The sequence below is a fragment of the Lepidochelys kempii genome, chromosome 2, assembly GCF_965140285.1.
Source record: "Lepidochelys kempii isolate rLepKem1 chromosome 2, rLepKem1.hap1, whole genome shotgun sequence".
NCBI classification, from domain to species: Eukaryota; Metazoa; Chordata; order Testudines; family Cheloniidae; genus Lepidochelys; species Lepidochelys kempii.
Window position 1 is genome coordinate 191290097 of NC_136381.1, and position 16529 is coordinate 191306625.

General features: G+C 42.9%; 1 protein-coding gene across 6 annotated transcripts in view; it reads left to right on the forward strand.

Moving 5' to 3' along the window:
• The window catches only part of NPHP3 (nephrocystin 3), a 53691-nt gene that overhangs the window by 28338 nt on the left and 8824 nt on the right, over positions 1-16529 (forward strand). For 4 of the 6 annotated variants that reach the window (XR_013635384.1, XM_073333223.2, XM_073333224.2 and 1 more), the window contains 7 exons: positions 777-899; positions 1591-1780; positions 1941-2182; positions 3703-3778; positions 7521-7648; positions 13480-13720; positions 16020-16145. Coding sequence is in view for 5 of the 6 variants with exons in the window: in XM_073333223.2 (XP_073189324.2) it covers positions 777-899; positions 1591-1780; positions 1941-2182; positions 3703-3778; positions 7521-7648; positions 13480-13720; positions 16020-16145 (1126 nt within the window). In the remaining variant the exon portion in view is untranslated. Of the gene's footprint in view, positions 1-776; positions 900-1590; positions 1781-1940; positions 2183-3702; positions 3779-7520; positions 7649-13479; positions 13721-14693; positions 15977-16019; positions 16146-16529 lie in introns of those variants that run through there. The other 2 variants (XM_073333227.2, XM_073333225.2) reach the window with 2 other exon arrangements.

Sequence of the window (16529 nt, forward strand, 5' to 3'; positions counted from 1 at the left end):
ATTCATTGAAGCAGTCCGTTACTGTGTAACATTAAACCTCATCCTGTTCAGTTCAGATTATTATTGATGCAGCCACTTCTATTCTAGGCATAGATTCATAGCTGCTTCAGACTCTACCTGAAGTGTACCCACTGTGGGCTTTGGAGCACAGTTCTCTGCACTTCAGTACTTGCAAGGACCAAAACAGTGTTGGGCTATGGAAGACATGGGCATGGGGCCAGTGAATCAGTGGCCATACTAATCTGCCATGGAGGGGGGGACACAGAGGAAACACAGGTTCTATAGGCCTGAGAACATAGGAGCAATCTATGGTGGAGGAAACAATACCTTCCTCAACTGTCATGGACTATTTGGGCACAGAGCCTAGAAATTCAGGCTACGCACAGGGTACAGGGTTTGCCCTTTTGTAAAACTTCAGTTTGCATGAAAACATGTCAGTAAACGAGGGTGTGTCTAAAGATAACTTGGGGACATTTTGCTTTTGCATTACCCTGGGTTTCTTGAGTTTTGTAGATCTGTTAATATTGTAAAGAGTCAAAGACAAACTTTGGATCTTTGATTCAAGCTGTGGTTAATAGTTTCTTATTATAGACCTCCTTTTCACAAAAAGCGGGTGGGAAATTGCATACACAAGTCAGATAATTGGTGATATAAGAGATGCTAACTGGTTGTTTGTCCATGTAGTTGTATGACTTACTATTTTCCAAATCAAGCCCTATAATTTTAAATGTTAGGAATGGAAAGGGATTTTATTTTGTTTGCTTTTCTTCCATTAGTCAAGGCAGAGTGACTTGGAGAAGTGCAGATGAACTTCCTTGGCTTTTCCAACAACAAGGCAACAAGCAGAAGCTACACAAGTGTCTCCTGAACCTCTTTGTATCTCAGAACCTTTACAAAAGGTAAGAGAGTGGCCTTCGTACGTATAAACATATTGAAATGGTTTAGTGTCAAGTTAAAGGCATGAAATAAAGTGTCTTTAATGTTTTGTTTAAAAAATAAATAATAGAAATGATAAAATGCACAAATATGGGAAGAAATTAAACTAGACCAATACCAATATGTAACCGTATAGCAGGGATTGAAAGCTGGCTGAAGGGTGCTAAGAAATAGCTAAGTATAAAGTTATACGGAGATATCTAGTGTAATACTACTTATGGGATATCCTGCCTGGCTGCCCGGTTGCAAAGCACCCAAGGCATGGGAACCAGTGCTGTTCTGTTGCCTATCCCTTTTGTGCAGCTAGGTATATCCCTGTGTAGCGTGAACCCTGCTCGTTGGTGCTCTGAGCATGGTAGTGTGTAGGTGTGCATGGGGGTGGGGCAGTGAATCCACTGTCATGCAGAGACCCTCTGTCCTTTCACTGCTGCACAGTTGGGAGACCAGTAAGGTGCTGCATGGGTCATTCTGACTGCTGGACTACAGTAGCCTTCACAGAGCCGCTTTGCAGCCACTTTGCAGCATGAGGGAAAATTCCTGATGTGCATATTCCCCCTTCCTTAGACCCTGCCATCCAGCAGGGTAGCTGGTTCTGAGCACTGAGATTTGGTGCTCTGTATTTTACTTCTTTCTTATTTTTTCTTGTTAAAACAGGGGGCATTTTGCAGAATTACTGAGTTACTGGCAGCTTGTCGGAAAAGATAAGAGTTCAATGGCAGCAGAGTATTTTGACTCTCTAAAGCAATATGAGAAAAGCTGTGAGGGAGAGGAAAATATGATCTGTCTGGCTGATCTTTATGAAACTCTGGGACGTTTCTTAAAAGATCTAGGTCTTCTCAGCCAGGTAAGTGCATCTAGGAACCAAAGGGAATACCATGTAACAGCAAGCAAGCAAGGAATTGAAGCAGAGCATAGTATGTGCTTGATAGGATGTTTTGTATTGCAGTGTTTTTTTGTACATTATCTTACCTGCTCTAGTCACAGTCTCAACTCTTTTATTACAGGCAGTTGCTCCTCTGCAGTGTTCTCTGGAAATTCGGGAGACTGCACTGGATCCAGATCACCCAAGGGTAGCACAGTCCCTCCATCAGTTAGCAGGAGTTTATGTGCAGTGGAAGAAGTTTGGAAATGCTGAGCAGTTATATAAGCAGGCTCTGGAAATCTCTGAAAATGCTTATGGGGCTGAACATCCCAGGGTTGCTCGTGAACTGGATGCACTTGCAACATTATACCAGAAACAGAACAAGTAAGATTAATCGTATTGATGATTTCCTGGATTTGTCATAACATGCAAGTCTTTTGAGGTTGTTACATTGTCTGTCTGTTTCTACAATTACACGTTTTAATAGATTTAACTTCCTTTTGATGCATGTGCAGAACTGTTATTAATATTAATGAGAACTATGTGCTTGTTTCAAGAGGAGGAGGAGACCTTTTTTGGGGTCTAGAAAAAGATTAGTAAACATATTTGTGCAGTATTCAAATATATAGTTATAACAAAGTAATGTTTTTTAAAAATGCCCTTGTATTGGTACAATTGTCACCCTCGCAAAATAGTTGTGAATACTTACCAGCCCAAACACAGGAGGTAGGTAACTGATGATAACAGGGAAAAATATCTTAAGGATATTTTACTTGTCCATCAAAAACAAATTACTAGCTCCAGGCAAATGTGTAGGTAGAATTTACAAGTCCGGTTGCAGATTTCTATGGGTTCTCCGAAGGATAAATGTATCCAAATTCTACTTGTTTTATTTTAACACCGTGTCTATGGAGTAGGGAAGACTTACATACAAGCAAAATGATTTATCCTTAATACTTAATGCACGTGGATTAAGTGACCTTTCCAATGTGACAGTAAGTCTCCGGTGGAGCCAAGAACAAAACCCAGATCGCCTTAGTCCTAATCCAGTGCCTTAATGACAAGACCATCCTTCTTCTCCAATACATACTTCAATATACTGAAGATATCCTGACACTTCTTATGAGGCAATTCCCTTCCTAGTGCTCATTGCAAGTAGCTTAGTGATATTGGGGGGAGTGGGGGGAAGAAAGGGAAGGAGTCCTCTTCCGGGAAATGTATTTAAGTGTAACACTCATTCAAAAATTCCTTTGGTACAGTTTGTACTGTTGACTCTGCAGATCAAGCTCCTGTACTTGCATGTAATTCTAGAGGAAACTGCCAAAATTCTTCTCTTTCTTCTTCTGCAAATTACTCTCTAACCAAACCATAGAAAACCAAGACTCTGAGTCCTTACCCTCTCAGTTGCAGAACGCACTCTAGATTTGTGTCCAAACTCACCGCCTCTTTCTTGGAGATTTTCTTTTAAGGGCAGTTGCAATAACATAATAGTTCAGCCTAAATTTCTCCTTCAAACTAGGAAGTTTCTAGCACTGCCTTTAGAGTTTTTGTCTTACTCGCCAGTTCTCTCTACGCAGAAAGCAACTTGAATCTGTTTATATTTGGGGTGGAATTAAGACATGCTATCTACAACTAGTCAGCATTTCTATGCAGGATTTCAATGCCCGCTAAGAGGGAGGGGTAACAGAAGAATCTTGCTACCCTGTTAACACTCCTAACGCAGTCATAAGTATTTTGCATACTTCTATCTTTGACAAAACGTGCGATTTTTCAAAAGCACCTAGGTGACTTTCAGGGGGACTTGTGCTCTTAAGTCACTTAGGTGGCATTTTGAAAATCTAACCCAAAATGTATATCGTTGCCATGTATGGTGTTCTTCTAACATTTTAAATAACTATTTTCAGATATGAACAAGCTGAACAGCTGAGGAAAAAATCCTTTAAAATGCGACAAAAAGCAGCAAGGCGGAAAGGCAATTTGGTAAAGATTTGATACTTAATCAAAATAGGGGCTAGCTGTGGCTTTGTTGTATGGATGATGAAGTGTGTTTGAGGAGGTGTTCTGAAAATCTGATGCTTAAGTGCTTTTGATAATTGAAAGTTTGCCAGCTTAACCACTTTAGGAGTAGCATTGATATCTGCTCTTTCAACCTCACTGGAAATAAAGGTGGATAAGTACAACTGAAATATAGTAGTGAGTGATGGAGAATAAATAAGTGGATATAGAAACCCTCCAAATATCAGACTTTGGGGATTCAGATTTCATGCTGAGACTATATGTTGTTGAAAGGAAACTAGAGAAAGTGCTCTATAGGAGGTAACTGAGGGCCTAATTCTACAACACTACTGTGCATAGTGCCTACTACCGTAGATAACAGTGTCACACTGGTGACAATGTCAGTAACCACTATATTTGGTAGTGGTTTAAGGATGAAGCCCTAAGCGTGTACTCCCTCCTTAGGGCACTTCCATGGGTTTTTTTTTTACTCTTTTTTTTCTTCTGTTTCTCCTGCCATAAAGCTCCTAGGGGAATTCTAGTTTTAGGTTCAGTCTCTGCCTCATAGAGGCAGAGAAGCACCCAAAGTACAAGAACTCTGCTAGGAACTATATAGTTGAAGCAACATAAAGAAAAACAATGGAAATGTCACTCTTCCCACCACAGTTATTTAAAGAAAAATAAAATCTGTTCATGGGGATTTCACTTTGTCAACTTTCATATTGATTTCAGTTACACAAACATTTTTTATTAGAACTATTAGTGTGGGCTGGGGGTGTTATCAAAGAGGTCTCTGAAGTATCTGATCACACTTTTTACTCTCACTCCACATCATTTATGACAAGTATTGCCATACGAAGCCTTTCTATGAAGCTTTACAAAATCCTTCAGGAATATTTTTATAATGGTTTGATACGACATCAGCTTGAATTCCATTTTGAGTTCTTAAGACCTAAGAAATTAATTGAAACAGATTGTTTGGACTGAAAAATTTAAGAAGACTAGAACATATTGTAAAGGGAAGGCAAAACCAGAGCATAGCAGATAGAGGATGTTGTGACAGGGTCGGGCCAGGTGGCTATAGGAGAGTAATAGAAGGCAGATATATTAGCCCCAGGCTAAGTAGGTCCCTTTTCCCTGGGTAAGGTAACAGGGAAGGTTCCAGAACAATCAGAAACCTTCTGGAGACAATTAAGACAGGCTGATTAGAACACCTGCAGCCAATCAAGAAGCTGCCTCTAGAATCAATTAAGGAAGGCTAATCAGGGTACCTGGGTTTTAAAAAGGAGCTCACTTCAGTTTGTGGTGTGCATGTGAGGAGCTGGGAGCAAGAGGCACTAGGAGCTGAGAGTGAGAACGCGGACTGTTGGAGGACTGAGGTGTACAAGCATTATCAGACACCAGGAGGAAGGTCCTGTGGTGAGGATAAAGAAGGTGTTGGGAGGAGGCCATGGGGAAGTAGCCCAGGGAGTTGTAGGTGTCGCACAGCTGTTCCAGGAGGCACTGTAGACAGCTGCATTCCACAGGGTCTTGGGCTGGAACCCGGAGTAGAGGGCGGGCCCGGGTTCCCCCCAAATCCTCCCAACTCCTGGTCAGACACAGGAGGAGTCGACCTGGACTGTGGGTTCAGAAAAATGGCCAAGCTGAGGGCTGCCGTGAAACTCCAAGGCGAGCAAATCTGCCAATAAGTGCAAGACCCACCAAGGTAGAGCAAGAACTTTGTCACAATATATAGAGACATAAAGGGTAACAAGAAAACATTCTACAAATACATTAGAAGCAAGAGGAAGACCAAGGACAGGGTAGGCCCATTACTCAATGTGGGGGGAAAATAACAGAAAATGTGGAAATGGCAGAGGTGCTTAATGACTTCTTTGTTTCGGTTTTCACCAAGAAGGTTCGTGGTGATTGGATGTCTAACACAGTGAATGTCAGTGAAAATGAGGTAGGATCCAAGGCTAAAATAGGAAAAGAACAAGTTAAAAATTACTTAGACAAGTTAGATGTCTTCAAGTCACCAGGGTTTGATGAAATGTATCCTAGAATGCTCAAGGACCTGATGGAGGAGATATCTGAGCCATTAGCAATTATCTTTGAAAAGTCATGGAAGACGGGAGAGATTCCAGAAGAATGGAAAAGAGCAAATATAGTGCCAATCTGTAAAAAGGAAAATAAGGACAACCCGGGGAATTACAGACAAGTCAGCTTAACTTCTGTACCCGGAAAGATAATGAACCAAATAATTAAGCAATCAATTTGCAAACACCTAGAAAAGGTGTTAAGTAACAGCATGGATTTGTCAAGAACAAATCATGTCAAACCAACCTGATAGCTTTCTTTGACAGGGTGACAAGCCTTGTGGATAGGGGGAAGCGGTAGATGTAGTATATCTTGACTTTAATAAAGCTTTTGATACTGTCTCACATGATCTTCTCATAAACAAACTAGGGAAATGCAACCTAGATGGAGCTACTGTAAGGTGGGTGCATAACTGGTTGGAAAACCTTTTCCAGAGAGTAGTTATCAGTGGTTCACAGTCATGCTGGAAGGACATAATGAGTGGGGTCCCGCAGGGATTGGTTCTGGGTTTGGTTCTTTTTAATATCTTCATCAATGATTTAGATAATGGCATAGAGAGAACGCTTATAAAGTTTGCGGACAATAACAAGCTGGGAGGGTTCCAAGTGCTTTGGAGGATAGGATTAAAATTCAGAGTGACCTGGACAAACTGGAGAAATGGTCTGAAGTAAATAGGATGAAATTCAGTAAGGACAAATGCAAAGTACTCCACTTAGAAAGGAACAATCAGTTGTACACATACAAAATGGGAAATGACTGCCTAGGAAGGAGTACTGCAGAAAAGGATCTGGGTATTATAGTGGACCACGAACTAAATGAGAGTCATCAGTGAAACGCTGTTGCAAAAAAAGCGAACTTCATTCTGAGATGTATTAGCAGGAGTGTTGTAAGCAAGACACCAGAAGTAATTCTTCCGCTCTACTCTGCACTGATTAGGCCTCAACTGGAGTATTGGGCGCCACATTTCAGGAAAGATGTGGAGAAATTGGAGAGAGTCCAGAAAAGAGTGACAAAAATGATTAAAGATCTAGAAAACGTGACCTATGAGAGAAGATTGAAAAAATTGGTTTGTTTAGTCTGTAAAAGAGAAGGCTGATGGGGGACATGATAACAGTTTTCAAGTATGTAAAAGGTTGTTTCAAGGAGGAGGGAGAAAAACTGTTTTTCTTAACCTCTGAGGATAGGAGAAGCAATGGGCTTAAATTGCAACAAGGGTGGTTTGGGTTGGACATTGGGAAAAACTTTCTAACTGTCAGGGTGGTTAAGCACTAGAATAAATTGCCTAGGGAGGTTGTGGAGTCTCGATCATTGGAGAGTTTTTTAAGAGCAGGTTGGACAAACACCTGTCAGGAATGGTTTAGATAATACTTAGTCCTGCCATGAGGCAGGGGACTGGACTAGATAACCTCTCGAGGTCCCTTCCAGTCCTATGATTCTGTGATTTCATGGAGGCATACTGGGTGTAATTCACCCCCATGCACAGGACCAACAAAAGGCCTATGCAACCCTTAATTCTCATAATAGGGCTTACATGGGGTCTATTTGGCACAAAGGCCTTTTGTTGGCCCTCTGCATGGGGGTGAATTTCAGTCGTAGATGTTAAACTTTTGATGCTGATGGACTTTCGTTACCTTGTGCTTTGCTTTAGTTTGGATTTGCTCTTCTACGTCAACGAGCCTTGCAGCTGGAAGAGCTCACGTTAGGCAAAGACACACCAGATAATGCTCGAACCCTCAATGAGCTTGGAGTTCTCTATTATCTGCAGAATAATCTTGAGTAAGTAATGTTTGTCACACAGTCATAATTCCCTCTCTGTTTTTTATATCTAATGAGACACATTATATGGAACCACATGAAAAATTCTTAGTGATAAGGCTAAACACTCTCAAATACTAAATACAGTCCAATTCCTTTTACGGTTTTCTATTATGAAATTAACTCATAGTATCTGAAGTCTGCTGTACAGTGAGTGTCATTGGCATCTGGATTTTACCACATCACTGTTTTAGAACTGATGTACTACTGCATTAAATTTAACTATCACTAGTTGTAAATATATGGGATATTTTTATGTTCTCTCTACCATGGTTCTCTGTTACATCAGACTCCTTTATAAAATTCTCATTCTAACAGGAAGGTTTTTTTTTCTTTTATAGCATTCAAAATGTCGGTCCTACAAGGAAAGTAATGAATAAATTGCACATATATATTATAGGTGAGATCCTTGCCCCTGCTCTAATTCCTTTATGATGTGCAAAAGGGCCAGAGCAGCATAAAGAGGCACCAAAAGCTACGTAATTGGCCAGGAGAGAATTCCCCTAGCACAGGGGTCAGCAACCTTTCAGAAGTGGTGTGCCGAGTCTTCATTTATTCACTTTAATTTAAGGTTTCACATTCCAATACTACATTTTAATGTTTTTAGAAGGTCTATCGCTATAAGTCTATATATTATATAACTAAACTATTGTTGTATGTAAACAAAGTTTTCAAAATGTTTAAGAAGCTTCATTTAAAATTAAATTAAAGTGCTGATCTTACATCGCCGGCCCACTCAGCCAGCTGCCGGCCTGGGATTCCGTTCACCTAGACCGGCAGCGGGCTGAGCGGGGCCTGCGGCCGGGACCCCAACCGGCAGCCAGAACCCCAGACCAGCAGCGGGCTGAACAGGGCCAGCGGCCGGGACCCCAGACCAGCAGTGGGCTGAGCGGCTCAGCCTGCTTCCGGTCTGGGGTTCCATCTGCCAGCTCCTGACAGCCAGGGTCCTGGCTGCCGGCCCTGCTCAGCCCGCTGCCGGTTTGGGGTCCTGGCCCTGTCCACATAGAGTAGGTACCTACTTTATCCCTGGTTCTGGCCCATTCTCTTCCTCTCTTTGCACTGAGATGAGGGTGGGAGTGCACTGAGAACAGGGCTGGGGATAAAGGAGCAGGCTGGGGGTTGGGGTGCAGGGTCTGACCAGGAGCTAGAATGAGGGAGGGGGCTCAGGGTTGGGGCAGGAGGTTTGGGTGTGGAGCACTTACGTGGGCAGCTCCCATTTGGTGCGAGGGGTGCAGGTGGGAATGCGGGGGTGTGTGTTTGTGCAGGAGCTCCCGTTTGGTGCTCAGGGTGGGGGTGGGGATGGGGATGTGGGGGGTGCAGGGATGAGGGCACGGGGCTGGGGTGTGTGGGGCGTGCAGGGGTCAGGGCAGAGGGCTGGGGGGCTGTAAGGGGCGTGCAGAGGTCAGGGCAGAGGGCTGCGGGTGTGGACTGGGGTCGTGGGAGTGCTCCCAGCCCCCTGCCCTGAGTGGCTCACGGCAGGGGCTGGAGGGGATATGCTGATTCCACCCCCTTCCCCAAGTTCCCCGGAGCAGAGAGCGTGCTGCGGCTCCGCTTTTCCCTCTCCCCCTCCGTAGCAAGGGCTGTCAGCTGATCGGCCGGAGGGAGAGAAGGAGGGGCAGGAACCCTGCACACTCGGGGAAGAGGCGGCGGGACAGGGAAGCTTGCCTGCCCTGCAAGGAGAGAGCAGTGGACAGAGAAGAGTGGGCCGGGCCAGGCAGGAATTTTAATGGCACGCTGCTGTCCTCGGCAGACAGCAGTGTGCCATTTAAAATTGGCTCGCGTGCCATCAGTTGCCGACCTCTGCCCTTGCACAAGAAAAGCAGAAGACATGTATGAAACTGTGTCCCAAGGACTGCCTCACAAGCCCCAGTTTAGAGGGTGTGATGTGTCAGGGCCAGAGCCCTGCAAGCTCAGCCCACAGAGCAACCTGCAGATGTTCTTTAACATAGGCCCCCAGAGCTGTGTAAGTTATATTGAGCGCCTCTCCGATACCTGAAGCAGCCCTGGATTGGGAGGGTACCTTAAAGCCACCTTAACTCCTGTTCTTTTTTGCTGTGCCTCTTAGAAGTGCAACACAGAATTTCACCTCAAGTCTTTAAGTCCTTTTAGATATTTTTCTTGTATCTGAATGTCAGGGCAGGTCTTCACTACCCACTGGATCAGCGGGTAGTGATCTATCTATCAGGGATCGATTTATCGTGTCTCGCCTAGACACGATAAATCAATCCCCAAACACGCTCCCTGTTGACTCTGGAACTCCAGCTCGGGAGAGGCGGAAGCAGAGTCAATAGGGGAGCAGCAGTGGTCGACTCGCCACCATCCCCACGACCAGGTAAGTCGACCTAAGATACGCCAACTTCAGTTATGCTATTCGCGTAGCTGAAGTTGCGTATCTTAGGTTGACACCTCTCCCCTCCTCCCCCCCCCAGTGTAAACCAGGGCTCAGGATCTCAGTGGCAGAATAAAGAAGTTAAAATGCGGTGTGATTTAGAGTGTTTACATGTATAGCCACTAGTTAGTGCAAAATCCTAGTTATGAGAATTGACTTGTAACAGTTGATGCATGTATGTTATTTCTTGTTTTACTTGTCATGCAGTCAGGCCAAAGTCACTGATGATAAATGACTGATATCTGTAAAATCTGTCGTGAGATCATTGTATACTCCACCATCTGTCAGTTCATCCGCAATTTTTTCAAATACTCCCTATTTCCTGTAGCTCTTTCCTCCCAATTTAATTGGTGAGCAAAATGGCACACAGTCTTCTAGTAAAGATATCCATGAAAGTTTGTTATTGCTTTTTGAAACAGAGTACTGTGCTGTAGTTCTGAATCAACCATTAAAGAGTCTCTTTTGATAGTTTGATGCAGCTGAAGGGAATTTGTTTGTATCAACTGATAAATGTAAGCCTGATCTGTAGCCGTTATGTAGGGAGCACTTCTTTGGTTCCCACAAGGCGACTCCAGGCTTGAACTCATCTTTTGTGTATATATTCCTTCTCTCCATCTAATGTGAAACAAATATTTCCAATTTACTAAACTGACCTGTCTCAGGAATAGGGTGACATAGAACCATAGAATATCAGGGTTGGAAGGGACCTCAGGAGGTCATCTAGTCCAACCCCCTGCTCAAAGCAGGACCAATCCCCAACTAAATTTATCCCAGCCAGGGCTTTGTCAAGCCTGACCTTAAAAACTGCTAAAGAAGGAGATTCTACTACCTCCCTAGGTAATGCATTCCAGTCTTTCACTACCCTCCCACTGAAAAAGTTTTTCCTAATATCCAACCTAAACTCCCCCACTGCAATTTGAGACCATTACTCCTTGTTCTGTCATCTGCAAACACTGAAAACAGTCTAGATCCATCCTCTTTGGAACCCCCTTTCAGGTAGTTGAAAGCAGCTATCAAATCCCCCCTCATTCTTCTCTTCCGCAGACTAAACAATCCCAGTTCCCTCAGCCTCTCCTCATAAGTCATGTGTTCCAGTCCCCTAATCATTTTTGTTGCCCTCCGCTGGACGCTTTCCAATTTTTCCACATCCTTCTTATAGTGTGGGGCCCAAAACTGGACACAGTACTCCAGATGAGGCCTCACCAATGCCAAATAGAGGGGAACGATCACGTCCCTCGATATGCTGGCAGTCCCCCTACTTATACATCCCAAAATGCCATTGGCCTTCTTGGCAACAAGGGCACTGTTGACTCATATCCAGCTTCTCGTCCACTGTAACCCCTAGGTCCTTTTCTGCAAAATTGCTGCCTAGCCATTCGGTCCCTAGTCTGTAGCGGTGCATGGGATTCTTCTGTCCTAAGTGCAGGACTCTGCACTTGTCCTTGTTGAACCTCATCAGATTTCTTTTGGCCCAATCCTCTAATTTGTCTATGTCCCTCTGAATCCTATCCCTACCCTCCAGCGTATCTACCTCTCCTCCCAGTTTAGTGTCATCCGCAAACTTGCTGAGGGTGCAATCCACACCATCCTCCAGATCATTTATGAAGATATTGAACAAAACCGGCCCCAGGACCAACCCTTGGGGCACTCCACTTGATACCGGCTGCCAACTAGACATGGAGCCATTGATCACTACCCGTTGAGTCCAACAATCTAGCCAACTTTCTATCCACCTTATAGTCCATTCATCCAACCCATACTTCTTCAACTTGCTGGCAAGAATACTGTGGGAGACTGTGTCAAAAGCTTTGCTAAAATCAAGGAACAACACGTCCACTGCTTTCCCCTCATCCACAGAGCCAGTTATCTCGTCATAGAAAGCAATTAGATTAGTCAGGCATGACTTGCCCTTGGTGAATCCATGCTGACTGTTCCTGATCAGTTTCCTTTCCTCTAAGTGCTTCAGAATTGATTCCTTGAGGACCTGCTCCATGATTTTTCCAGGGACTGAGGTGAGGCTGACTGGCCTGTAGTTCCCAGGATCCTCCTCCTTCCCTTTTTTAAAGATGGGCACTACATTAGCCTTTTTCCAGTCAATCTGGGACCTCCCCCGATCACCATGAGTTTTCAAAGATAATGGCCAATGGCTCTGCAATCACCTCCGCCAACTCCTTTAGCACTCTCGGATGCAGCGCATCCGGCCTCATGGACTTGTGCTCGTCCAGCTTTTCTAAATAGCCCCGAACCACTTCTTTCTCCACAGAGGGCTGGTCACCTCCTCCCCATGCTGTGCTGCCCAGTGCAGTAGTCTGGGAGCTGACCTTGTTCGTGAAGACAGAGGCAAAAAAAGCATTGAGTACATTAGCTTTTTCCACATCCTCTGTCACTAGGTTGCCTCCCTCATTCAGTAAGGGGCCCACACTTTCCTTGACTTTCTTCTTGTTGCTAACATACCTGAAGAAACCCTTCTTGTTACTCTTAACATCTCTTGCTAGCTGCAACTCCAGGTGTGATTTGGCTTTCCTGATTTCACTCCTGCATGCCCGAGCAATATTGTTATACTCTTCCCTGGTCATTTGTCCAATAGAATGTGTGTTTGTCACGATGACAAACTACCTAGCTGTAATGGATATTGCATGCAGGGATTCTATGGGGAATCACTTTCTTTTTGCCACAGAGGGAAAATATTAAATGTGTGATAGAATAGTACCACGATAATGTAATAAAATACATAACTGTTTGATAGGATAGACGCTTGAACAATTACTTCAGAGAAAGCCTTAAGCTAGTTCTTAATGTGTAAATTATAGCAGCTGAGCCTATTGTACATAAACCTATTTCTTTTACAGTCTTTGCAATTGTTTGCAAAGGGAATTCTAACTGCTACTTGCTGAATTTTTACATAGTTCCAGAGTTGGTCACCTGATCTTGCTACTTGTTTCATGAATGTTTGCTCCTGGGAGGAGTTACATTGAAGCCAGTGGGATTATTCGCATGAGTATGGGTTACTTTACTTGTATAAAAAAGGATACAGATCAGACTCAAAAGGAATATTCACAAGGTAATGTAATATAAGAAAAGAATTCTACCCAACTGACCTAAAGTGCTAGCTTTTGGGCAGCTAGTATTAGTGCTCTGAGATTGCATTTGATGCTCTAGTTAACTCTATAACTACATGCTTTCAATTAGACAGCGTGCTGTTATCTATTGTCTGTCTTTTGTGTTTGGATATACAGTTTTTCACTAAGACTGTGTTTAAATGAGTTGCTCTGCTGTATTTGTTTCACTAGAGGCAGCTGAAATTTCTATTTGAATACAATGGCACTTCTGCAGGCACAAAAGTAACTTTCATGGTATGCACACATTTAATCTTTGGAGTATTGCTGTGTGAATTTGTTTGTAGGACAGCTGAACTTTTTCTGAAGCGCTCCCTAGAAATGAGGGAGAGGGTCCTGGGACCAGACCACTCAGACTGTGCACAGTCTTTGAACAACCTTGCAGCTCTGTACAATGAAAAGAAACACTACGATAAGGCTGAGGAACTGTATGAAAGAGCTTTAGAAATTAGGAGGAGAGCACTAGCCCCTGATCATCCTTCACTGGCTTACACTGTGAAACACCTTGCAGTACTCTACAAAAAGGTGGTAAGTATGTGTGTGCTTTGTACATCATTTAAAAATAATGTCTTGCACTTTCCATCCCAAAAGAGGCAGAGTATCAAAAAGAGTTTGGATATCAGCATCCTCCAGAAACACACTAAAAAACAAATTTAAGTATATAAATTAAAGTTCTCTCTGTTTTTGCACCTCGTAGGAGCTCTGTGGAACATTTTCCTAAAGAAAAGCTGTTCTTTAATAATGTCTTCAGTGTATTGGGCACCTACAAGTTTTTCCTTTAACTTCATTCAGACAAATGTATTCAGCCAGTATATTTACCACAAAGAAAACAACTCAGTTAGAAGACAGCATTATGGCTGTTGCCAGGAAATCTCTTCTCCACTTTCATATTTTGTGTTCCTCTGCATACTGTATGCAGCATCCTTTGCAAGCATTTGTTCCAATCAGCCCAGATGCAGACACCATATTTTTGGCACTTCAGAATAATTTCTCCTAATTTTTACATATGAACCCAGTCAGCCATCTAAGTATTTAAATAGAACTGGCAGCAGCTCTCTCTGTGGATATCTTGAGCCATTTCTACTTCGTTTCACTTCAGTGAAAAATAAGCAATCACTCTCTTGCTGAATACTCTATGTGGTGACAATAGTAATTTTGTATTTTCAAAATACCTTATAAATATAAATTGTCAGTTGTCTGGTCCGATATGAAGGGGAATCCCTGTCTATAGGAATAATGTAAACTGTGCTCAGCCTTGCGGCTAGGCAGAACGTGAACCCTAAAGTTTCCAACTGTTACACTGAAGAGTTCAAATTCAGAATAGAGTGATAGTAGATGAGTGTTTCTTTCTGCATTTTGCCATTCTTCTAAATTGGAAGAATCCTGTAAACTTATTTCTTGGCCAGACTGTTCCTGTGCTCTTGCACAAGTGCTTTTACTGCTAACCCCTCCAGCAGCATTCTGAAAGGGGTTGGGATCACATGAGCTTTTCCCATTTCAGACTGCTGCAGTGGACTCTGCCAGAAAAGCAAACTGCTGCGCTTGGATGAACATAAATGAAAACACAAGGGGAGTGAGTGGAAGGGAAGAGACTAGAGTTGGAGGTACATAAAGAATGGTTAGATACTTGACCGTAGACAGTGATTGACCTTTTTCACAGTTACCTCTTGATATAAAATCATAGCTGGTGGGTGTGAAGAAACAGAGAAAACTATAAACTTTACACGTCCAAAACTACCTTGGACGTGTTCCTGAATTTCCATTTCATGCTAAATGTCAAACATCCAAATTCCAGAAATAGAATCCCAAGTAAAAAAAAAAATTAAATCACTAATTCAGTACATCCAATGAATCAGGAAGGAACATGCCTAAGAAATAATCAGAGCTAGAGACAGTACCGGGAAAGACTTAAATGGGAGTTGAAGGCACTTGGACCATTAATGATGATCAACAGGAATGGTTTATTGTAGATATTCATTAAGAGCCCAATTCTGCAAGGTTTAAGTGAACTTCAGAGGGATAAATACCATGGAGGGAGAGGAATTATTTAAGCTCAGTACCAATGTGGACACAAGAACAAATGGATATAAACTGGCCATCGGGAAGTTTAGACTTGAAATTAGACAGAGGTTTCTAACCATCAGAGGAGTGAAGTTCTGGAACAGCCTTCCAAGGGAGGCAGTGGCGGCAAAAGACCTATCTGGCTTCAAGATTAAGCTTGATAAATTTATGGAGGAGATGGTATGATGGGTAACATGATTTTGGGAATTAACTGATCTTTGACTATTTGTGGTAAATAGGCCCAATGGCCTGTGATGGGATGTTAGATTGGATGGGACCTGAGTTACTACAGAGAATTCTTTCCTGGGTATCTGGCTGGTGAGTCTTGCCCGCATGCTCATGGTTCAGCTGATGGCCATATTTGGGGTCAGGAAGGAATTTTCCTTCAGGGCAGATTGGAAGAGGCCCTGTGGGTTTTTCACCTTCCTCTGCAGCGTGGGGCACGGGTCACTTGCTGGAGGATTCTCTGCACCTTTAAGTCTTTAAACCATGGTTTGAGGACTTCAATAGCTCAGACATAGGTGAGAGGTTTATTGCAGGAGTGGGTAGGTGAGATTCCGTGGCCTGCGTTGTGCAGGTCAGACTAGATGATCATAATGGTCCTTTCTGACCTTAAAGTCTATGAGCATATAGATCAAGAATTCTGAACTTTCTTCTCCTGAAAGCAATTACAACTTTTCTAAGCTCTTTATTCACAAAAAAATTATACATGCATCTAAGCCTGCTATAACTACATGGCTGGTTTCAACATTGGTTTGTTTTCTAGGGAAAGCTTGACAAGGCAGTGCCTCTGTATGAGTTGGCTGTTGAAATTCGACAAAAATCATTTGGTCCAAAGCACCCTAGCGTAGCTACTGCCTTGGTAAACCTGGCTGTTCTTTATTGTCAGATGGTAGGTTTTTCTTGTCTTATATATTTCAGCAATTTTATATATGAAATTTAACAGCATATAAAAGGACACCGTCAGGGAATTCAGAATCTCCATGTACATTTTTACAATCCGAAAGAACATATTTAGCAGGAAAATGTGATTGCACTGATTGGAATTTAGCCAGGGGTAAAAGGTTGTTAACCCCTTCAATCTTGTAAAAGATACCATGGGATTTTTAATAAATCATATAAATCATGGCCTTTGATTTAAAACTACCATCTAAAGCACTGGTTTAGTACTGACTGAGGGAGCATTACCGACTGAAATTCTGGCACTCCTTCATGCACATTTATCAAGTGTAGTCTTGCCTAGGCTTTTAAGCTCTGATAAGACTGCAGTTGTAGA